The following is a 25,574-nucleotide window of genomic DNA, read 5'->3' as shown; positions in this document are numbered from 1 at the left end:
TCAATGTGAATGGACAGGCAGATAGACAGCGAGCAGGCAAATGTACTCGAGTCGAAAGCAAATGTATGTCCGATCCAAACACCATAGCAGAGATTCTCGCACAATGAATGACCAGACCAAAAGCCAGACCAAATGCCAGACATACAAAGCACCGCCCACTGCCTGGATGCGGGGCATTCATCTCAATTTATCGTTAGCCGTGCAGATCGAAGTATCTCCGCCGTATATCTCAGTTCTGGACACATGTGTGTAGGTGTATATATGATGCTGCTGCTGCTGCAACTGCTGTATTCCTGCGCTAGCTTCGTTTCACTCCCGCTGCATGTAGAGTAGCAGCAGATAGAACGGGCGTTTGTGTGTGAGTCTTTTAATCCCTATTGTTGCTTACCAATTTTGATTAATTTCCTGGTGAACCCACAAAACAACACAACACAACAAAAGATTGAAAGTACTCGAATTCCACATTCTGCACAAACATTTGAAAAATGCCAAAACTCCAAATAACAGAGATGTGGCTGGGTCGTATTTGGATCAAATGACATCAAGTCATTGGTTAGATGAATAAACTCTCAAATAAATTGTAGGCAAACAGAAACTGTTGGCAAAGTAAGCAAAAATTACTTGTTATATTGGGTTTGCAGTAATTAATAAGAACGTATGTAGAGTTACAAAGTTGTGATATTTACACAATGCTTTTAAGCCTTTATCTTTTGGCCACTTGAAAATGCACATGATATAACAGCATCCATTTTGAACGTCAAAAACTTTGCCTTTATCCTTGCGGGCGTGTAAACAAAAAAAAAATTGGTTTGATGTCTGAATTTGCTGCAAATCGAGCTTGTTGTATTTATTATTGTTCTTGTTATTTCCTTTTGTTGTTGTTACTATTGATAATGTTACTGTTTGTCTTGCCATTGTTGTGCGCTTTGCCACTCAACTTGCTTACTTAAAGGCGGCTTAGTCCTGCCTCAGAACAGCTGAAGCATAAGCATCCACTTGTGCGTCGTTCACATTTGTATTGATGTGGCTTTGTCTCTTTGTTGCTTTGTTGGCTGTGCATTTGGGAATTGCTTAGCAACAGCAACAGCAACAGCAACAGAATCAGCAGCAGGAGCAGCATCAGCATCGGGATCGGTATCAGTATAAGCACTTAAATGTTTCACACATGCTCTTCACCCAATATTAAGTTGAGAGGGCTCACAATATACTGCTGCAGTTGCTGTCTGTTGCCATTGCGTTCTTAGCATATTATCCGCTTATGCTAATCTCTCTTACGTTTCACATTTCCTTTCTCTCCTTTTTCTCGTGCCTCGTTGTCTCGGCTCTTCCTAATTTTTCTCACATGATTGCTGTGTTTCACGGATGAAAAGATTGAGTCGACTTTGAGGCGTACGCAAAATTTCCATTTGATGACCCTCTGAACTGTGGCAAAGTCCTTGCGTTTAGTTCAATGTCACTTGCGTCAAGGATATCTCTGGCCAGCACTGTAAGTACTTCCATTTCTGGCGTTGGCTCGCTTCTTATTCGTTCCGAAAATAACTCATCCGATTATAACATCAGCACATTGTGTTGACCAAAGTTGCTATAGTTGACCCGCCCCAATCGTCTGCATTCCCATTCTTAGTTTGTTAACCAGTTTATAACAATAGCTATCATTATTATCGTTACCGTTATCGTTTCCTGGTGTTGCGCAGCTGCGTTTTGAACTAACCCAATATTTGATGCTCATTTTCCTTGCGCATGATTTGCCTGAGCGTCCGGATTGCCCCAGCGCCAGTCCAATTAACAATGTTAAACGGCCACGAACAAAAGCCGCGTCCCGACGAGAAAAGCAATGAAAATCCAATTGCAAACAATCTACAATTATTTAGGTTAAGCGGAGTAGCGGAGACGCCGGCAGCAGCACTGAAATTAGCGCCACCGAACGCAATGCCAACATACGGAATCTGTTTGCGCCATCCCCGGCAACGCTGGCGAAGCGCAAAGCGGAGCGACAGCGCAGCCAAAGCACTGTCTGCCTGGAGCGGGGGCGATCGGAGCAGAAGGAGCTACAGACGGAGCGGTTGGAGAGTCAGAGGCAAATGCAGCAGGGAAATGGCCTGTCGCAGAGCAGCCAAGCGCTGAGACGCTCTGTGGGACAAATTGCCAGCTACAATAGGTATAATAAAAACAATGGTGATTTCCAGTCGAGCATGTGCCAAGGGAGCGTTAACTCAGGCATAAATCACATGGCAATGGGTAGGAATCAATCAGCAATAAAACAATATGATGGCGTCAACAGGAATTCAATGGGCGGCAATAACCTTCAGAACAATTCCAGCGACGACTACAACAAGGACGACATCTACAATGAAACGAGCCACGCACTGGGCGGCCATGCTAACAAAGAAAACAATGGTTGCCAACAGAGCGAATTTCAATTGGCTCCGGGGCAGTTGCAGCAGCAGCAGCAGCAGCAGCACCCAGCTGTCACCTCGCCTCGTCGTCCTTCGTTGCCCTGGCAGGAGCGAACCAACTGGCAAGCAGCAAGCCAGCCAGAAAATATTATTAACAGTAGCAGGCAAAAACAGCATCAGCAACAGCAACAGCAGCATCAGCAACAGCAACAGCAGCAGCAGCAGCAACAGACCTTGGAGCTTAAGTTGCCAGGAGTCTGGAACAACAACAATGTTGACTTTGGTAATGAAATAACCTGGGGCACCGCTACAGAGAAATCGCAGCCATTGAATCACCTGAGAATGCGGCAGGAGTCGGTATCGCTGGAGGCCAGCAAAGCGGACTACCCTCATGAAATATATTCTTCTGCCGCTCCTGCTTATCTGCACAAAGAGGATAGCACTGATGAGCTGGCGGAGCATCTGCAGGAGCAGAGCCAAAGCATGCAAGGCGTAAGGTAAATTGACGAAGCGCAAAGGCAAATCGCCAAGAATAAATAGATGAACGAAATAAAGATAAGCTCTACCCCTATTTATTTATATTTAAATTAATTTTTGAAACTGAAAGTAAAAGGTTAAGACCAGGAAATGAGAAATACCAATTCAATATTAATAACAATTTCTAACTTACATACTATGGATTTGAGAGCTCTTCACGTATGCTCACATATACAATCGACAACTTCATAATCAGTTTTGAAACAATGTTTTTTTTTTTGCTCATATTCATACAAACAATCGATTTGAAATAAAATTCGACTATCTAAGTATAGATTACATATCGAAAACCTTTAAAAGTGATTAATTTTGATAGCCAAACACTGAGCAACATATTATTCCGAGATAGTTTGTGTAAATTAATTTATGCTGGAGATTAAGCCAATTAGCTTTGAGTTTTAGAAGACCTTAAATAGTATTTGGTAATCGAAACTTTACAGCAATAAGTTTTCTAATTTTGTGGCATCCATTTGGCTAAGTTGATCAATTTGTTCAAGTTTCGTGCGTCAATTGTCCGTTAAAAAGTAACATTCGAGTCAAAGCGGAAACCAAAACTAACCCAGCCACTTCACCAGTTTGTTAGGCATTTGTATATCGGATGGCGTTTGTTTGATTGGCCGATGGGGCAAACTTGCACTGTGGCTGTTGCTTTTGGCTCATTTGCAACCGCTGGGAACAATGATATAGAATCGATAAGCTGTTTGCCAGCCAATCTCGATACGTTGTTTGGCTGGTCGAGCAAGAGCATAATGGACAACATTCTTCAACCTCATTGATGCGTGGCAGGCAACAGACTGCTGTTACCGTGAGGGGAAGTACGACAGACGTGCCAGTGAATGCATCAAGCGTGTCATTTTTAGCAGTGGCTGTTGCTCAATCGTTACTGATTTGATTTGAGTTTGCCGAGTTTGCATGTCAAGTTTGTGCGGGTTACGCGTTCACTCGCACTTACAACAAACACAACAGCAACGCATAACACAGCACTCACCCAGGGCCAAACGATTGCTAACTGGTGGGGGGGTCTGGGAATAGTTTCCGAAAATCAATCATGCGTATCAGCTGGTTTGGCTGGGGGGCTGGGGGCTGCAAGGAAAGGGCAGCTGAGCAGAGTAGAGCAGGGGAAAATGCATAATCTTGTTGTCGGCGCTGGCAAGTTCAGTGACTGAAGCTAATTGAGCGGGAGAAAGGTAGCGGAAAGTTATTTGTCATTTGATTGAAAGTGAGTTTGATTTAACGTTGGGGTCGATAATGAGGCCAGTCAAAGAAATTGATGCCACAATACAATTTCCGAATATATTTCACTTGTTATCTGAATACTCTTTTTTTTTGTGTAAATAAGTTCATTCACTACTCTTTAGATTTCACATTTCGATATGGCATTCAAAGCCTTGCCTTTAATTAATTCATGTCGGAGAACTGCGTCTTTGTATACGCTGTATACTTGCCTGTATCTTATCACTAGATGCATCGACTCTTTTGCACGTTCCATGGGTGTACATTGAACTCCCTTGCCCTTAACTCTTTTTGCTCTTTTTTTTCGTTTCTGTTTTCCGTTTGATGTGATTAATAAAAACACAGCACAAATTGGAAGGGAAATTGCTGTCACTCACTTTGCCGACACAAGGCACTGCTTTTGCTGCATTCAGCAGTAAATTTAACTTAGCGCTACTCAACGTTCCACTGCAGCTTTATTCCATCATTAATAGACCACATCAGTTGAATTTAACGCAACGCAGCAATTTTATCAAACAGCAACAGCAACAGCAACAACAATGACAAAAACAGCAACGTTGTCAACAACAACATGCGGCGATAGCAATTGCTATTAACTCACCTCAGAACTTCTGCTCCCTTCCCGCTCATATTCAGATGTTTTGTTATTATTGATGTGCCTGCTGCTGTCGCTTATCACTCTCCGTCGTCGCCATCCGATAAATGTGGGGTATCTGCATGCAACCCGCCCTCCTGCAGTCTACAAGCATATATATATATGCAATGCCAGAGCTTCTACGGCTCTTACCACTGGCTGAATTTGACTGACAGTGTTGGGGTCTGGTAGATGTCAGCAATTGATTTGATTGTTGCAAGCATTGCGCATACACGTATCTCAGATAACATGCCAGTCAATCTGCCTGTTGCCCCCTTATCGCACTTAAGTACACGAAATGCCGCCAAGTAAATCCAGTTATACTCTTCTCTCTGGATGTAGCTGTCGAATCGTCTCGTCATGATATGCAACTTTGATAAGCTGCCTTGCCAATTGACACGATATTTGATTTGATTGACATGGCGGCCCGCTTAAGTCGGTTGCAAAGTTCAGTTGGTTCAATTTACAATCTGACGACGCTTTTGTCATGTTATCTGTCATGTTGAGGCCCTAATCAGCAATTTCTGCATATGAACTCTTGTTAAATTTTCATTACGGGTGCGACTATGTACATATTTAAGCTCAGTTACGTCATGACTACAACATGCGGGTAACGGCAACGTAACTTTCGTCCAATTGTCTGAAATACCAATTAATTCGCATTGCCTTCAATTTGCACATGCAGCTGTTATATCTGCCTTTTCTCCATTTTTGTCAGCTGCATTTTGTTGTTTAAGCAGGAACAATACAGCGTGGGTTAAACAACACATGTCAGTTATCTCATGTAGGAGAGCAACAAGCTTTGTTAACTTTGACCTGCCTATCAACAACGAAAACAACACGATATGCATTCTCTAAGCCTTCACAAGCCTGTTGTAGCTATAGTTTAAATCCTGATTGTCTGCCAGCAACATATACTCAAAACATGGCAAAACAAGAGCTGGCAAACAAATATGTCTCATGCAAAAAAAAAAATAAAAAAATAAATTAAAGCCAGACAATAAACAACAACTACAACTGCAAAGTGCAAAGTTAGCGGCACAAAAAATGGTCTCTGTCGCATTTCCGGCAGCAGTCAAAATGGCGGATGGTCGTGACGCCGCTGTAGACACTACTAAAAAAAAAAAAGGGAGCATTGGAACAGTAGCCGTGTCTGTTCATATTTTTGAAGCTCGTTCCCGTTGTTATGCCCTCAACAATTGAAGTTTAATAACATTTCCATAGCACTTGCAAGTCACTTGTCATAAATGAAATAAAACAAAAAACATATATAAAAAGAAAGCTAAATAAAAATTCAATAAATATTCCAATCTATATTTTCAAAAATGTTATGATAATCTGCAATAAAATATTTATTTATATATTTGTCTGGATATATTTTATATTTGACCTCCGATAGATAGATAACTAAAAAAAACATCTATGCCGTGGCTGTTATAAGACTACCCAGTGCGTCGATTGGTTTTTGTGCAAATTGGATGGTGACATCCATGAGTATCGTGGCACAATAAACGTCGAACAACCTTCGACAATTTATTTTTTTTTTAAGAATTTTTGAATTACAGCTCGAATAGTTGGTTTTATGACCACGTTTGATTATATTTCGCACAGCAGTCGTCTGGTTAGCAATCTGACATATACTCCGATTTGCCATTCTTATAAAAAAAATCTCCTTTCTTATTTCAGCTGCGCGCAGTCTGCGCCGTTAGCGGAACGCCTGCAGCGATTCCGGCAGCGACAGCAGCGCTATAACAGCTCTGATATCGACGAGCCCCCTTTATCAGCTGAGCAAATAAGCGTTGCCAATTCGCATAATCATAACAACAACAACAACAACAATACCAATAACAGTTGGCAGCCCGCTGTTCGACGCTTCAGCGCCAGTGTTGCAGTCGATGTTCCCACGCGTTCTTCGACTGACGGCTTAGACGAGTCCGAGCACCACTTTGAGGCCCAACAGAAGGAGCCTGGCAGCGACGAGGGAGCGCCACGACGACGTGTGCTCATCAAGCGGCGCATTGTCCGCTCGACACGCGCCCGTAACGCGGCTGTACTTCAAACATCGGGCTCCCCCCACAGGCAGGCGGCCAGGACAGCGGAGGCTAAGGCAAAGGATTCAAGTTCCGGCTGGCTATCAAGACTGCGCAATTTGGGTGGCACTTCAAAGGGTGTCATAGCAACAGACCTAGCTCAAAGCCAAATAGAGACCACCAAGAGTCAAAGGAGCACGAGTCCTTTTTCCATTATGGCTGTCCTGCGTACTATGAAGCTTAAGGAGCGCTTGGCTATTAGCCTAGGAGCGACGCTCGTCCTGCTTACCCTGTTGCTAATTGTGGATGTGCAAATGGACTTTGGCGTTGCAAATCGCCATTTGCTACAACAGCAGCATCAAAAGCTGCGTCTTGGCAACAACAATGATTACAACGAAGTGGGCTCAGCTGCAGGTGGAGGCATGCTGCATGAGTTTAAACGCAAGTTCCTGCAAAAGAGGTAAGTGCCACAGAATATTTCGTGGAATTAGATTGAAAAACATTAGTTGCTTTAGCTGGGATCTGCAAACACAACCGATGACAAAGGGTTGGTGAAAGCGAATATTAAAATTTATTCAACTATAACAGCAATTATTTCTAATAATACAGAGGAACATTGTGTCTGGTCATAAATATACTAGGCTTACGTCGCTTTTATATTTTATTATTTATGAATGATCATATATTCAGTTTTGTAGTGAATAGACAATGAGCGCACCTATATAAATATTTATATTCTAGTCATTTTATTGTCCGGTTAGCATAAAGCTGTGAGTAAAACTTACGTAGGAATCACTATCCGGCCATTGCTCCCACATAGTCCTAGTGACGGGCACAGGCGTACACCCTGCGAGCCAGCAACGACTTTTGTACATAATTCAATTTAGCAAAATGCAACAAAAGTTGCAATAAGATATGGTTGGCCAGACATTAAAACATAATTTGCTGCAACCAGGCAGAAGGTTCAAGACGGAGCACGACCTGCACAAAACTTCTTGGAAACTACGAGCTCGTGGAATGGCAACGGTTATGGCCGTAACAACCAACTGTAACATGGCTGTTAATGTCGCTCTTCATGCTCAGCGAATGTATATATTTCTGAACATGCACACACAAAGAGGCCTTTGGTCTTTGCACTTTTTACGATGAGATCGACTTGATGTTCCTTATAATTTGCTGCGTAATCGTACATGTGGATATATATGGATGTGTGGGTGGGGCTGTGCAGGGTGCGCCGACATTTTCCTGCTGCTGACGGAAGTCCAGTAATAAAACATTAGAATGACGTGCAAAACGCAGAACACGCTTCCAGGACCCCAACCAACAGAGTTACAATTCAGACCGTTCGCTTTCAGGTGCAGCAAGCGGCAACTCGATTTTACTTCGCCTCGGCTTCTAGCCGGCAAATATTTAATTAATTCATAACTTGTTTGGTGCGGCCTGCAAAATGATTTCCGTATTTTCTGCTCTGTACTTACAAATTGTCAGTATTATGCTGTCTTTTTGCGTTCTTTTCGCCGTCTTCGATTTGATCATTTTTTGAATTAACATGCTGATTCTATAAATAACTTTTGTTATATGTAACATGAATAATATAATAATATTTTATGCGATGTTTATTACTGCAGAGCTGTGCTAACAATTACTTCGAGCACCTGAATTACATCCGGTTGCTAGCTTTTACCCCGAAGCAGACAATATTATATTATATATTATAAAATATTATAGTGCTTTTATTCAGCATGAATTGGAGGAAACGCTGTTTGCTAACCTGATTGTTAGATCGTAGAAAGTATTGTAGATGTCGTGCATGACGCAGTCATTCTAAGGAGAATATTATGTACTTTGTAAAATATATATACATATAAATTATATATAATATTACAACTATAAAGTATACAATTCTTAATTGGGACGATTATAAAAAACAAGCTTTGCGTGTGCATAGAAGCGGTCAGAGAAATAAAACGATAAATTTAGAAAATTCCACTGAAACCAAAATTATGCCTAGACTTAAAATTAGCAATTGGGTTTTTTCTATATTTTTCAGAATTATAATATTACAAAATATTCATAATAAATTGAATTGTAAACTGTTGTTTATAGAATTTTTTTTAATCATTTTCTGCGTATGCGTATTGAGTGCGTCTGAAAATATATGCATATACTAAAGACTGACGCTAACTAAAATAAGCTTATACCCAGCAAAAAGTTCAAGTACCCCAATAATTATAAACACAGCTTGAATTATTTATGTAAGCAAGCCACTCGCTTTTATACTCTGTCATCGAAAGTAGAAAAGGCAAACCAGAGCCCGTGTCAAGCACGTCACGTGGCGGTGCAATGAGAGGCCACGTGACTTATCAGCCACCGTCATGTAATCCGTTTTGGCCACAAAATCAACTTAGCATATTGCATAAATATCAGAGCAAGGCTGCAAGAATTTTGCATATAGCATCTGTTGCCTTTTGTCGGTAAAACATACCTGCAACAAAGTAAGCATTTAATTCCCATTGCCACATAAAATGGCATTATGTGGCATGATTTTTTTTCCTTTCATATGCGTATGCGTGTGTTTATGTATTTGTTGGCATTAAGTGCGTTAAGTCGACAGAGCCTCGTTATGACGTTTTCGTAATAGGACCTGCGGCTTTCGTCGGAAAGGGTCCGGCGCCCTCTTGTGGCTGTAAAGTTTAAAGCTTGCCGGCAACTGTTAATTGAAAAAGTTTCAGATTTAACCTGACACTGCACATGTGCGCACCTTTTGAATGACACACCCAGACAAGTCCATAACAGAGACATCTAACTTGGTCGCCCACGCAGACAGGGGTAACGGGTGGGTACGAAACCGAACCGAAATTGTTGCACACCTTAAGCACAATTAAAAAATTGAAACGACAGTGCACAAAAGTTGTGCGGCTAACGCGAAGCAATTTGCAAGACCAGAATTGAGTCAACTTTCGGCATGTAAGCCCCAGCCCCTAATGATGCAACATTCGGTTTTCTTTCATGTGAAGAACTTGTCGTAGGTGTATTAAAAATGCATTTTAATGGCCTAAGAGAGTAGCACTTAAATTACGAAAAGCACACGAGCAACTTCTAAATATTGTGATAACGAGATACTGCTGAATGCAGCCGGGTCCAAGTTTAAGTTAAGCCAAACAAAAACAGTAAAACAAAATAATTGAGATAAGTGAAACATGCATCTTATGTGGATATGCCTATAGAGAGACCGTCAAAGCGTTAGATCATATAAACTAAGAAACTTGAAAGAGTAAACAAAAGTTAATAAGTTGTTTTTTATTTGTATTCTGATTTGTATATGCAATTTACTTTTTAACTTCTAACTTTATTTATATAGCTGGCACTCAATTTGCAACATATAACTTTGTTTGCATTACATATCAGCTACTTAGACCAGTTTTTATGTGTGCACAAGTTCACCCAAGTCATACCCACTGTTTACCTTTTCTTCACATTTGTATTGCATTCAAGTTGCAATAGATGCACTTACCTTGGCCACTTGTTCTGGCCACTTGTAAGTCGTAAATAGCTGCAATTGCCTGCAGTTGGCCTGAAAGTTAATTAAATTATTTCTTTTGAACACACTTTCTTGCAGTAACTCTTCGGGCTCCAAGGAGGCATCCACTCAGGCCCAAGCCTCGGGCAGTCAGAGTGGCGGCACCACAAGCGGCCAGGAGGCGGTAGTCGCTGGCTCCACTCCATCCACGCGAAAGCCAACGCCGCACGATCGCTATGTGGATCTGCAGAAGCTGTTGCTGAGCGATGAGTACGGACATGTGCTAGTTGATAATGCACCAGATGTGACAACCAATAATCCTACACTGGGCGAGATGCTGCACCGTCAAGTCGGGTGAGTAATATTGAGTAGTTAAATGCGCTTGTTAATGGCAGACGAACGGAAGCTCAATGAAAAATGCAATTTCCTCGAAACGGAAGGCATATTGTTCAGTGTTATACCTTCGAGTTTGTCTTCCAAAATACGTACTTTCCTTGCAATGCCAGACTACAGTTTCATTCACATTTGCCTGGCACGCGCATCGACTGTCGTAATTGTGGGGGCAGTAACCATCCCATGCCTCAACCACACAACTACCTAAATTTTCAGTATGCCCATGTGGCGTACGACAGAAGCAGTCACAGTTGCTTTTGGCTTTGGCTTGGATGAAATTGAAATGATTTTTATTGAAATTTACGCTCCATTTACGTGATACATTTACGTTTTAGATATTTGCTGTAACGTTAACGTTTACGTTGACGTTTACGCTTTAAATCTCCACTCCATCTTCATATATGTGAGCCCGATATTGTTGTTGCTGTGGTTGGCACAGCTACGTCTGTTGTTGTTCAGAACGATTGCGAAGCTGATGTCATTTGCTGATAGCGCTGATGTGAGCTTAACGCTAGGCTACAGTGCTTGTCTCAACATTGCGTATACGTAATTTTATATGAGAGCAATCAAATAAAATTGCAATAAAGAAATCAATGCGGATTTCGTATTGCCAATGTCTTCTTTGGCGGTTGCCTCAGCTTTCGTTTAATAAAGAAGCTGAATTTCTTACGCAGCAAATTCATTTGATTTTCTCGCACAGTAATCTGCTTAGCGTTTTTCCAACCATCTCGCACAGTCCACAAAACGTCTGGGATCATTTCCAGGTTCTGTTTCAAGCTTCAAGTTGATAGTGTGTATATATATTGAAAACGAGTTGAATGACTAGTTCTATTTGTAGAAATAGTTGTTGGTTCACATTGAGTCTGCACAAAAAGTATAAAAATAATAAGTGTTGAAGGCGAATGGGCTAAAATGCAAATTGGTAAAAACTTTTCAAACGGATATATGTTGCGGCGTTGTCTGGGTGCGGTCTGTGGGCGTTGGCATTAGCATGAACTACTTGATTTTCTAATTTATCGCACATCACCGAAACAGAGCCGAATGTTCTCTGCGCTGCAAGTAGCACAAATGCAAATTTCATTAACTAGCGAAATTGCTTGCAGTAAATGTGCAAAAAAGTGAACAAAATAAAAAAAGAAGAAGAGAATTAAACAAGCAAGAATATTCTATCTCACAGTGCTGTACTTGAAGACACCCTAGGATAACCTATCAAAAATTTGCATGCATAAAAGAGATAATAAAATATAACAAAATAGAATCACAAAATTTTGACTGACAAGCTTTCTGGCCACATTGCATTGGTGAAGAACGGTAACGGGATATGGCTGAGAAAGGATCAGGGCGTAGCTTGCGGCTGTGCCTGCCTGTGCCAGAGGTATCTCATTAAAATTCTGTCGTCTCGTTTGTTGGCATTGTTAGCTGCCACAGCAGGCGCGTGCCACGCTCATGTGGCTTGGTCCGTCCTTTGCCTTAGTTCTCAATTTTCAAGGTGCAGGGATGTGTACGGACTCGGTTGCGGCAGCTCAGTCAGCAGTTTTTTAAATGTTTTGCATGCGATGACGTTCAGGTGGTTCTGGCAACAAAAAAAAAAAACATAAAAAAAACAAAAATGCAGCTTACAAAAAATGCAAATGTGCCTAAAATTATAACATGATATATGACGAGCGGTATGACAACAGAGTTGGTAACCAAAGCAACTTGTCTTCTTCATTGCCACAAATATAATTAAAAAATTCTACCGCGTTTTGACGTAGCACTGCTGATGCTGTCTACACTGCCCCTGATTAGCCATAATCCTCAGCGACCTGCTATTGGCCCAACTTTAAGCCATCACCTTTTCACGTTGCGTACGTTTAATTAGTATGACAAATTTTTAATTAGCCCGCAAATGCGACCACGTTAAGCTTGGCAACAATTTTATTTTGAGCAAATTACAGCCAAATAACAAGAAATATCCGGCAAGTGCAAGCTAAGCAGCAGCTGTTAGCCCGATTCGCATCGGACTGCGGATGGCGATGCGGTTTGCCCCAGACGCGTCGTAATAAAAGACTATGCCCAATGTCGGCGAGTGTGTAAAACTAATGTGCGCTGACATTTTGCCAGCTATCATGGATGCTGGTTGCTGTCTGCTGGCTGCTCCTTATTCAGTTGTGGTGGCGCAGCTGCAGCTGGTTGGCAGTCACTGGTTTTAATGTTCGCTCTCTTGTCGCAACTGAAGTTTATCCTGGAAGCCTGGCAAACGCAACAATATAAGTTTAATTTTCGTTTTTCTGCGTTATATTCGCAACTCTGTTCAAAGTGTGTGTGGCCGTTGCCCGTTGCCGTTGCCGCTGGAATCTCAGCAGCGGTTGCGTTGTTGGGTTGTCTGCCTGCCACAATTTTGCACGCACAAAGTTTTACACTTTCTTTGCATATGGCGAAGCTATGAAACTGGCTGCGGCAATGGCTGCGACTGCGAACGAGCGCAGCTGCAAACACAATCGACGATGGCCAACTTTACTGGCATTTTCCCATGCTGAACCAATTATGGAACAGACTTGGGCTGAGCAAAGAACTGGAAACGCCCCGGGACATGCCAGTTGATAGCAGTACTTAGACCTATTTGAGGTAAATGGGAAAACGTTGACAATATCAAAAAGAGACCCGAAAACATACAGTCCAAGTGATATCTATATTCTGTACACTTTAATCGAATTGGTCGACCGGAGGAGTTGCACAAAAATTAAAGGTTCTCAATTGTAAGATTGGAAATTGAGACTAGTTCTGTTAAAAAATCCATCGATTTATATATACAAATTAAAATTGTTGTTAAATCTAAGTGGTATAAGCTCAAGGCATACCGATTGTTTCAATGAATGAATGAATAAACCCTTTAGAGCTCAATAAAAAAGGTAAACTTTGTTTAGATAAGTTTTGTTTCTGGTTAATTTAGCTCGAATATTGATAAAAACAAAATTAAAACATCATAAAAAGTTAGACTTTTGCCCGGCTCAACAGAGCGCGATGAAGTTCATAAGTTGCCATTGTTTAAATTATTTTGTACTTTTTATTAATGTATAAATAATTTTCGCTAAAATTACATTAAATCACTTTGCCATAATTTTTTGTCAGCGTTTCTCTCGTCCGGATGAAGTAAACAGCAATCAGACTGTCAATATAAAAAAAATTATTTAAAGTTTGCTTCCTGTCAACGCTTGGAATAGCTGACATTGCGTTAGGTTGTGCAAAAAATGGTTATCCCATGTGGATGTGTCTGGTCGCACAATGTGTCACATTCAGTTTGGCATAGTTCTGAACTAATTCATCTCTTGTTGCAGACAGGCTGCAACTTTTCTGCGTAACTCAATTATAAAGGGATTTGATCAGGAGTGGCATATAACAAATGTGGTACTACATAAGCAAAAGCTTTAAGCCATTGACAAAATACATTAACAAGCCGCCAAATCAACATATTGCCTGCTGGACAGTATCTCGTTATTAGTCAACGTCTAAGCGAGCTGCTTCATCAATTACGCCGCTCTCCAGCCACCTCCTCGCCACCTTATTGGCCCCAGTGGCATTTGACAAATGAACATGCACGAAAATTGGACTCAATGTCGCTACGGTGGCGACTGTCGATCCTGGCTGGAATGAACTGTGGTTGCTGACAGTGGACCGCACTTAGCAGCTGCGTCTGTGACCCCAGCCTGAACCCTCGTCAATTTCTTGGGCATTTCATGACAATTGGCAGCTGCTGCCAAGAAGAAGCAGCCATTCAACTGCTTTTAATTGCAGCCCATTCAGACGCTTTAATAAGCCGCATGCAGTTCGCACATTTATCAGAACCTTTCAACTGAACTCTGTGCATACGCTCAGCACGTCCAGTGGAAGTCAGTCCAGGTAGTCAGGAAGTTGTCGCCATTTCCATAAAAAGTTAAAATATTGAAAGTCATTTTGTGCCGGTCGTTGCACAAAGGGGGTTGGGATGTTAGACACTTGTTTCCTTCCTGCCACCTGAAGCAAGGGGCGACCAAAGTTACGCAAACAACGTACGGCGACGGCAGGAAGCAGTCTTAAAGCATTGCCTGCGTATCACAGCCGTCATCAAGCAAATTATGAAAAGGATTCCAACAAGAGCAAAAGCACTTAGATGACTCTGGGCTGACAGCAGCCAGCCAGTTAGCTAACCACCCGGCCAAACAGACAAGAACGGCAATCATTGTAGTGGCAGTAACGGCAATGACAAAGATAAAGAGAAAGAGGAGATTTTTGAAAGACAGAGAAACAGAGAGACAGGGAGAGAGAGAGAGAGAGAGAGAAAGGAAGAGAGAGTAATGTGAGTGCAGTCAAGCTGGCAAGCTATGTGCCTGCTTGGATAGAGTTAGGCGGATTGTGACTACTACATTATCTTGATAAACATGGCAAACAATACCACAGACATTTGCCATTGCTCATGCTGTGAACTGACAGTCCTTTGGCGAGATTTGCAGCTGGCAACTTGACCAACAGCAGTTGCGAGGCTACAAATTTCAACAATTTAATTTGTCATCCACTGGTTTTCTATCGAATTTATTTATTTCCCCATTTTGTTGTTGATAATTTGCGGTGCATATTGTTAGCAGTTCAATTTCCTCAGCCAGAAAGTATGCAACAGCTATTTCGCTTAAAAAGTTTGCGGCGCATTTAAGCTGCAATTTTCAATCCGATTTAATGCTTAGTCAGCGACGTAAAGGAAAATTGCAAAAACTGCTTAAATAAACTGTTTCAAATGCGAATGCCCAAAGACAAAATCGCAAACAAGCAGAGAGAGAGAGGGAAAGGAATTTTAATGCAATGGTAGAAAGCAAAGACTGTGCACATATGGCAGCAATGCATTCTGCTCCATTTTTTTTACTGTCCACCGACAACTGAGATGGTAAAGCCGAGTAATGTGCTACAAAGAGAATGGTACTTTTAAGGTTGCCAAGATTACAGCGAAAAAATGCGTGTACGTTTTTTATGTCGATTTTTCAATTGATTCAGAGGTAGGAAGAATGCATTTGAAACTCAAATTGACATGGCAACAATTCGGAGAATGAATGTGGAGAGATTTCCTGCAACAGCTGCAGGCTGCCAGCAGCCTGCAGCCTGCAGGATGAAAGGATGGCGACTGCTTTGACAAATCAATGTGACAATCATGTCGGCAAGTTGATACTAGTGTGTATTTGGCCAAAAGCATTCTCGTTGCATACTTATGAACGCATCCGCTGTAATCCCCAAGTTGGCTGATTTTCTGCCTGTATGCTCATGGAACGACAGCTGGCTAAACTTTCTTTTACTATCTTGGTTTCGTTGCAGAGCAAACGCCAGCAATTTGGAGCGCTTCCAATTGCGCATTACAAAGAAGGAGCTCTACAGCGAGCAGGATACACTAGTCGATGCGGTGCTACGTGACATGATCAAGCTGCCAATACAGCATGTGGGTAAGTACAACTACAACTATAACTGTAAATATGTATACACTTACTGCTGCAACTCAACACACAAATTCAGAGTCAGCAGCAACTGAAGCCATTGTAAAGCCATAAATACTCGAGCACTTGCCGTGCCAGCATTTTGGTTAAAACCCTTTTGTAAACTTATTCGCCCTTTGGTTGGCTGCACATTTAACTTAATTATGCAAGGAAGCGGCACAGAACTTGCTCGGATTATTGAGAGTCGCCAAGGTGGCAGGCAAAACTATTTTCATTTGAAAGTTTACTATGGCCCGAATTTATTAATAATAAACTTTTGAACAGGCGCACAAAACACAAGAAACAACATTAAAATGCAAAATGTGCAAGACAAATTGCAAAATTCATTTCCCCGCTCTTGGCGCCAACAGCCACAACAACGACAACAAATACAACAATGTCTCTTATACGAGCTGAACAAAGTTTTATTACGCATACGCTGAACAGCAAAAGTGCACTCTGTCAAATTTTAACCATGTTACCTTTTAGCCAATTAACTGTTTGAGCAATTATTATTAATCATTTATGTAAAGATATTCATATAATCAGTTTACAACCTCTATGGCATCAAACACTTATTTATTTAGCGAGCACAGTGTATAAATATTTAAATTTATGTAATAACTCAACAACAAAAAAGTCACATTTACATAACATGATTTAAATTTTAAATATATTTGTGGTGTACGCAGCTAAAATATATACCAAGAAAATATGGTTTTGATATGCATATAAATGTTTACATGTCTAATGTCAGCCAGACAGAAACGATAGAAAAGTTTTGTTCATTGCGGTCACTTTACGAATGCGAAATATTTGAGTGAGTCATATACATTTAAATATTAATTTAAGAAAGTGTTATTTGTGCATACACTTTCGTTCAATGCAATCTCAGTAATTGCCACATCTGAGATAACCACTTGCTTTTCCCCTTTTTTTTTCTTGTGGTCGAAAATATCTTGAGCAACGAGGCGAAAATTGTGCACAGCAACCTTTTATGCATTAATTAAATTCAAGTATTCGCATTTTTGCTTCACTTAACTGATTTAATTGTCTTTTCTCTGCTCTTTTCCACATTTCCCATAGTGCAAAAGGAGGGCGGCACCCAGCTGAAGCTGATTATTGAGTATCCGAATGACATCAAGGCTTTAATGAAGCCTATGCGGTAAGTTCTATAAGCACAAATACCTCATTAAGCGGTTAAGCAAAAAGAAAATTAATAATTATGAAATTCACCACATTCGTCCTGAGTAAATATAATTTACCATTGCTGACTTTTCTGTGGCCAGCAAATGGGCGTTTCAATGAAATTCATGGACTGCAATGCTCATAAATTGGACTGCATTTGGAGTTCAGTACCTGGCACTTGAAGCATTTAAACGCCATTTTATAATGGGATTTAAGCGCAGCGCTTGGCCAGTTTTCGCGATCCAGACCCAGTTCACAACCCGCAGAAACGCTGCAGTTGACAAAGTAAAGTGTAAAGTGTCCTTTTAATGTTCTTCATTTGCAATTTAAATGAAACGTTTTTTGAATTACGCTGCGGTGTCGCAGTGTAAGTAATTAAGCTGGCATACAGCAATCAAGTAACCACGCCGGCCATCCGCCCAATTCCGCCCATCCATTCATCCATCCAATCGTCCTGTGGTCCGCTCCTGAATTTCTACACTCACCTCGTTGCGAATGCAAAATGCACTCAACTGGCGCCCGCACTTTAAATTCAATTCATTATACTACGATCTCATTTTTTGTTTATCTTTCTTTTTTGTTTTTTTTTTTTCAGGTTTCCGAGGGAGCAGCAAACGTTGCCCAATCATTTCTACTTTACAGACTATGAGCGTCACAATGCTGAGATTGCTGCCTTCCATTTGGACAGGTGAGTTCGCCACACCCCACTCCGGGCAAATGTCGTTTAAGAATGCAGTGAACTGTATAAAAAATGCAGTTGCAATTTATGCAATAAAAATCATTGCATAGCTCGCATATTTAACGAATATTTATTTTAAATTTCATTTTTAATTACATTTACCAATTTGAACGTAAATATTTTTGCAATTGTTACAATGCAAGAATGATATACAACGCTATAGATGCATATATCAGCAAGTTTTTATTATTTAAATATTATTTACTTTATTTATTTTTTTATTTTATTACTCAATCAGCAGAGACTTTGAGCTGCAGCTATAAACTCTACTTGGATGTTATGGTTCATATGATACTTTTGTCAAATCATTTATAAAACCAGCCTGCTTCGGTCTGATTAAAAGCTTAAGCTAATTTGCATAGAGTTAAAGGGAAACCAAAAAGCCAAGTTTATTTATGTTACTATTTATGATGGCCAAGCAACATTTCGGTTGAGCGTTCACATATCCTTTGAGAGGTGGAGTTACTGTGGAATAAATCTTTAATACTCACATACTACCTTAAAATGGTTAATTATGTTTGAACTACATTCAAGTTGATTTGTCGCTGTTTCCCACAAGATGCCCTAGGTTCTTTTCTATTGGCATCGCAGTCCAAGCAAATGAATGTTTCGTGAATTTCGAAGAGACAAAATTGTTGGTCACACAGTAATTAAATGGCGTTCAACTAACGGCATTTCACTGATTATCTGATGCGACACTTACTAGACACTGAACATATTTCATGTTGCCAAGCAGTTCAGTTTCGCCAGACACATATTTCTGCTGTGCCTGCCAGTTAATTGTAAAAACATTTATTATATGCTCTACTCCAGTGGACCTCCGTTTGAAATGGAATTTGTGCTCGGCTGTTATTCAATCGAATAAAATAGTTACAAGAAAATGCTCAAGCTAAGTCGAGACAAAATACAGATTTCGCTGCTCCGACGCAATTAATCCGTAAAGAGTATTTCAATGTCGACTTTCGTCCGCCAGATAATTTGTTTGCTTTGCTCACGCACTCCTGCAATAAGTATTGTTTATTTTTGTTATATTTTTTTTTTTTTGGCAGTTTATTTACCGTTTATATCTCGCTGAGTGCCCAACGCTTATTTTATTTCTGTTTGCAGAGTCCTGGGTTTTCGTCGTGCAATGCCCGTGGCAGGGCGCACATTGAACATTACAACCGAAATTTATCAAATGGCCGACGAAAATTTATTGAAGACATTCTTTGTTTCACCATCGTTGAATTTATGTTTCCATGGCAAGTGTTCGTACTACTGTGACACCTCGCATGCCATTTGCGGCAATCCGGACATGCTCGAGGGCTCCTTCGCCGCCTTTCTGCCCAGCTTCGAGTCCTCCAATCGTAAGGTAGGTCAGCACATCCACAGCACAACTCTCAACAATTAACACACGCACGCACTCACACTCACACCCCCTCTACACTAATACACATATGGGACTCATATACGATACATAGAGTAAGTAGTGGCTTCTGTGGTTTGTGCGCCGGAGTGTTGATTGATGCATGGCAACTTTCAACTTAGCGCCAGATTACAATTTATTTTCTCCGCCCGCTCGAGTTTGCCGCTTTCATTACTAAATTCGTGCGCTTGGCCAAACTAAATAACAAATCACATAATTTACTAAGCATGTGCTTATAAATGTATATACATAGATGGAACTAAGCTGGTACGCAACAGGTAAGCTGCCCCAGACAGCGTTACCTAAAATAAGCTCTATAAGCTCTGGTTTGAACTAAATGACTCAATGGGAGAGAGTAGCACAGCCCGAGTAGTAACTCGACAAAAAGATAAATGGTAGAATTTAACTAGTTAGTTGCGTGGCTGCCATTCGCAAGCTTCATTACCAGGCTCGCATTACATTTGCATATTATTTATTTTATTTTTTTTGGTTTGTATCCTGTGTTTGCCTCGGTACTCGGCAAAAATCGTGCATTCATTCAGTATGCCGCCTGGCACTTAAGAACAAAAATATTGTATCAGTTCTTCAGCGCAAAATAAAATATAAATGCTGAACCCCAAACGGACGGTTATAAATTTCAGAGTACACTCTATCAAAAGGGTGGCTAACGACAGCGGATGGCAGCAGCGGCAGCGGCAACGGCAACGGCCTTTAAACGCAAAAAATTTAAAGGATAAACCAAAAAAAACAAAAAAAAAACCCGAACCCGTGACCAGCTTACCCTTAATATCAGCAGCGTGGTTAGGAAGGGTTTATATCTCTTTGACCATGTCCCTTACCATTTTGCCAACAGATTTGCCGCAGCTGAAACATTTTTCTATTTTTTCGTATTTTTGGCTTACGCCTCAAAGGAATAATTTTGTTTATTTTATTTTTGCTTGTTTTCGGCTTGCCTTCGTAACCGTTAACAAGTAGAAAATGTTTGAGTATATTCTTGAGATTTAGCGTTAGGCAAAACTGTAAATTATGCACAGGAGATCATTTTTCTTTAGTACCACTTTTAGAGTAACAGTGTGCAAGGGGTTCATATTATTATTGTTGCTCTTGCTTTTTATTCACTTCTTATAATTTACGCTGGGGCAGCCGTCTAAAGAAAATAACAAACAATTTTATAACTGGAAAGAGTTTTAATTATGGCACAAATTTGATTTGCACGCTTGTTAATTGCTTTACGTGAATAAAAGCAGGACGGACTGAGTGGGATGACGCCGGAAAATGTATATACAGTTTCTAACCCACTGACACCTTTAGATGTTTGCAGGATGCAATTAAAATGTTAGCTAGAAGCTCGCTGAGCGAATTCACTTAAGCCATTTGGTATTGCAAGACAAATTTCGAAAAATGTTGTCTTCAGTTCATCTCTTGTTCTTCATATTCCACACTGATCATGTTTGTACAATTTGCGTAATTTATTTAAATTGGTGTTAAGAAACTTTCACCCGTGCATTATTTCATGGATTTCTCGAAAGCAATTAAGGTACTGCAAGGCCAACAAAAATGCTCGAAATGCTTGCTTTGTACTCATATTTGCCACATTCTGCACTCATTTTTTCAGCGCTTCTTCTGCACGCTCTTGTCTTTTTGTGGAAATTTAATTTCGCTTGATTTATGCAGTTTATGGGCTGGCCTGCTTTATATGCAAACAATCCTTCGCCCATCGTAGCCATGTTGCCGTTAACTTACCTAACTTTTACGTGTTGGCTTTGTGTTTGCTCTTTGCTCCTACTGCAGAATTTTTTCTTTTTTTTTTGTTGCTTGCTTGCCGCTTTCTATTTGCCTCAACGCCGCCTACTGCATTTTGCGGTTTGCGCGCACTTCCGGTCATTACACATAGTTGGCGCGCCCATTTACGCCCACGCAACGGTGAAAGCGCACTGCTTTTATTATTATGATTTTTATCTGAACCATTTTTTTGTTATATTTTTTAATCTTTCTACATATTTTTGGTTACTGCGTTGTTGTTGTTGTTACGTCCCCGATCCTAAAATTCTTCGCTCTACCAAAATGCGCGCTTTGACATTGCCACTTGCATAGGGACGCAAGGTAAGTTGCGGTTGTTGGGGTTGTTGGGGGTCCGGACTGAATGCCGTCGAGCAGCCCCCACAAAATTCTAGATAAAGTTTTATTACATTTCTTGGCTGCCTGGCAAATAATTTAATTTCGCTGCTAGTGCTGCGCCCTGCAAATGAAAATGAGCAGATAAAGCGAAAAAAAAACCGAAGAAGAGCAGAAAAAATACAAAAATAATATTGTCGTATTGCAAAATGAGAAATAAATGTTTTAAGCTGAAGCCCAACCGCCGCGCACCCGTAGCATATTAATGCTACTCAGCAGCTTTAGATTTTATACATTGTGCCACTCAAATTGATATTGATTTTGTATTTCATTCCCGCCGTTTCCTCTCCTACAGCTCTGGCGACATCCTTGGCGACGTTCCTATCACAAACGCAAGAAGGCTCAGTGGGAGACAGATGCCAATTATTGTGCTCTGGTAAGTAAACGAGTCGCAGAGCAGCAAGCCAGCTACTTACTTATTTGGAGAAAGACAGTCGTCTTTTACTTACCCCAATTTTGTGTGCTATTTTCATTCCCGTTCCGATTGTGTTCGGTATGCTTTTGTCTGCAGCTCCTTCCTGCTGCGGTTATTTTAACTTAATTTGCATTTTAGCTCGAGTGGAATGCAAATGTTTTTATTTGTTACTACGGCTAAAGCAATTGTGCTTCCAGCAATCGCCACTGACTTAATTAAGTCTGCATAGACAGCAACAATTCTTATGTTTCTCCTCTTCTACCGCTCGACTGCAGCTTAATCTCGCATTTGATTTTTAACACAGGTTCGCGATATTCCACCCTACGATGAAGGTCGCCGTCTGCTGGACCTTATGGATATGTCTGTCTTTGATTTTCTTACCGGCAACATGGATCGTCATCATTACGAGACGTTCAAGTGAGTATTGATTGGTCCACATGCGACTGGATGAGTGTGCATAAAACGAATTTTTGGCAAGCTGGATTGGTTTATTTCCGCATAAATGGCGTTGTTGGCTTCATGCCTACCATGTGGCTGCATGTGAGCATGTGAGCTTTAATGATGCAGCTGCTGCGGTCTCAGCGCCCATATTTGGCAGCATTTGAAATGCTCAACGACAGCAGCAAATGTCTCGGAAAGATATTTTTATGCAGACTGCAAATGGCGAACCAAATCTGTTTCCAGCTAAAGAAGTCAGACGGCAACAGACTCGCATCCACATGCCACATCCGTTGGCAGCCAGGTGGCATGCCCTGAATATGGTGTTGCTATTCAAATGAGCATTTGCGAAGTAATTGTTGGTATTGTGACAGCACCAAAGCCAATCCTTGTTGTTAGACTCTAATCACATTCGCAGGCAATTATGCTTATGCACGGGGTGTATGTATCACTTCACAGTAATTCTTTTGCTCTATCATTATAGAATCTATGGCAACGAGACTTTCCCACTTCACTTGGACCATGGACGTGGATTTGGGCGTCCCTTTCACGATGAGCTCTCCATATTGGCGCCAGTGCTGCAATGCTGCCTGATACGCAAGGCGACGCTCATCAAGCTGCTAGAGTGAGTAGATATGTATACATATACATATATATAGAGATAGATACAAATAGATAACATATACCACTTGCCACTTGCCACTTAATACTTGATTACTGTTATTGTGCCTGTTTGCTCTTTCGCAGATTTCACAACGGGCCCAAGCCACTTTCGGTGATAATGAGCGAATCGCTGAACGTGGATCCCGTCAATCCGGTGCTCTGGCAGCCGCATCTGGAGGCGCTTGATCGACGAGTTGGCGTCATTTTACAAAGCATACGGGATTGTATTAAACGAAATCCCCCGGGCGAACTTGATGGGTCCGAAACAGATGTTTCGTCATAGCGCTAAGCCCCAAAGCAGAGTTAGAGTCTAAATTTAGCTACTAGTTTGCGTGTCTTGTGTACTGTTTAGCTGTAAGAGTTGAGATCGCGACAGGGACCTTTGTAAAAGGCCGTGCTGCCCAGCGATATCCTTGCAGACTCGTCTGCACATACCAAAAAAAAAAGATAAAAGAAAAAAGAAACAAACAAAAACAAAACATTAACTAAGGGAAACAAAACAGAACAATGTGCAACAACTATGCATCCCGTACATTTTTTTGGTTAATTTTGTTTAGTATGTACTATGTAAACAGGTTAGCTTATAGATGGAATCGAATCGTTATGTGGTCTGATATAAAATCAAGTACCTTCGACACACGGCACATAACCCTACATAACACACACTTCCAGAGCAGCTAAATTACAATTACGACTACAATTATATTACTACCATAAACCACAGTGGGTGCCAAAAAAACAAAACAAACACCATGTACGCAATGCACAGTGATGTGCAAAAGTACTTCAACTTAAATTGATTCTAAGAGCAAATCTAAATTATACTTACATTGCGCAAGAGTGAAACTTCTTGAAAAGACTATAACAAAAACTAAAAACTATTTGCTAAATATTTATTTATAATTTTTTCATAAATTTTACAACGACAAACATGTATATTTATGTATGTAAATTTTATGCAAGTGGTGAATAGCCAGCCCCGTAAATGAAAACAAATATTTGTTGGAAATTTAGTTAATAAGATTAAACAATAATATGATCGATATCAGACGTAGCTTTATCAGACCACTGTTCCCCAACCTCCCAGTGAGGACATGTTGTGTTTTATATTTTATCTTATTGGTTAGTCGAATTAGTTTCCGAGTATGCAGATGCCCCTCAAGAGTTAGAAAACTACTGTTAAAAACTAATTATGATTATCGAGTATAGATATAGCTAATTTCGTTTGTTTTTAATGTGACAATTTAAATCGTACCTAATGTAGTTAAATGTGACACAGTTTGTTTGTTGGCCAATTCAGAAGAGTAAAAAAAAACACATAGAAATAAAAATGTTAGAAATAGCAAAAATTTTAGTGAAAATTTCAGAAATATTGAATAAAAAATACCAAAGAAACGTAATGAAATGTTGTTCTTTAATTGTGGTGTTTAATTTGAAGGTAAGTAGCCGAATAACTGGTTGTTAATTTATATTAATATTTTACAGAAAGCTTCGTTACTTACACACAATAATATAGAAATGTTGATTTAAAAATACCAAAGAGTCGAAATTAATTATTGATCTCTAATTCAGGTATTTTTTTTGTAAGTTTCCGAATAACTGAGTGTTAATTAAATTAACAAAACATATTCACATAAAAATCGTTATTTCGACACAATAATATAAATATAAAATACTTTTTCATTTAAGTTATACGTTACACTATTCTATGAAATTTATTAATAAATCTTTGGAACGAAGCCTTTACTGTAACATAAATGCTGTGATTTCAGCTTTGCTCCGTTTAATGCAAAATGAATAATGAATAACTTCAAAAAGTTTCACTGTGCGTTGCTCTGAGTGCCGATCACTCTCAAAAGTGCCTTATGCTCTTTGGGCTTTTGCTCTGCAGGAGACTCAGAGAACATTAATTGAGATGTTGCCAACTATTATGCTCAATTTATTGTGCATGCTGATTGTACGCTGGTCTCTCAAATTTATCTATTCTATTTCTACACAAAAATATAGAAATATTGATTAAAAAATACCAAAGAAACATAAATAAATGTTGTTCTTTAATTATGGAATTTTCTTAAGTAAGATTGTTAATAAATAGTTGTTAATTTAAATGAACGGTTTCCGAAAATCGAGACAAACATATTCACATTAAAATCGTTTTTTGACATACTAATAGAAATACAAAATACTTTTTCATTTAAGATTTACGTTACTCTGTCCTAAAAATTTTATAAATAAATCTTAGAACCGAAGCCTTGAATGTAACATATAACTGTGATTTCAGTTTCGACCCGATTAACATCGAGAAGCTTCACTGTGCGATCACTCAGAGTGCCGATC

The 25,574-nt window shown here is 40.2% G+C and overlaps 1 protein-coding gene across 2 annotated transcripts in view; it reads left to right on the top strand.

Annotated features, from left to right (window-relative positions):
- LOC6563219 (extracellular serine/threonine protein CG31145) overlaps positions 1–24,633 on the top strand; it is a 56,440-nt gene extending 31,807 nt beyond the window's left edge. The window contains exons 4-16 of one of the 2 annotated variants that reach the window (XM_032737808.2): positions 1,371–1,486; positions 1,872–2,893; positions 6,487–7,290; positions 10,450–10,704; positions 16,060–16,184; positions 17,301–17,379; positions 17,998–18,090; positions 19,249–19,492; positions 21,641–21,649; positions 22,017–22,097; positions 22,441–22,553; positions 23,059–23,199; positions 23,322–24,563. In XM_032737808.2, coding sequence (XP_032593699.1) covers positions 1,451–1,486; positions 1,872–2,893; positions 6,487–7,290; positions 10,450–10,704; positions 16,060–16,184; positions 17,301–17,379; positions 17,998–18,090; positions 19,249–19,492; positions 21,641–21,649; positions 22,017–22,097; positions 22,441–22,553; positions 23,059–23,199; positions 23,322–23,520 — 3,201 coding nt within the window. In that variant the 5' untranslated portion in view covers positions 1,371–1,450 and the 3' untranslated portion in view covers positions 23,521–24,563. Of the gene's footprint in view, positions 1–1,370; positions 1,487–1,871; positions 2,894–6,486; positions 7,291–10,449; positions 10,705–16,059; positions 16,185–17,300; positions 17,380–17,997; positions 18,091–19,248; positions 19,493–21,640; positions 21,650–22,016; positions 22,098–22,440; positions 22,554–23,058; positions 23,200–23,321 lie in introns of both variants that reach the window. The other variant, XM_043215206.1, reaches the window with a different exon arrangement.
- Positions 24,634–25,574: the final 941 nt, after the last annotated feature.

The sequence above is a fragment of the Drosophila grimshawi genome, unplaced genomic scaffold (genome assembly GCF_018153295.1).
Source record: "Drosophila grimshawi isolate 15287-2541.00 unplaced genomic scaffold, ASM1815329v1 contig_311, whole genome shotgun sequence".
Taxonomy (NCBI): Eukaryota; Metazoa; Arthropoda; class Insecta; order Diptera; family Drosophilidae; genus Drosophila; species Drosophila grimshawi.
This window is presented reverse-complemented; position numbering and strand designations above follow the sequence as displayed.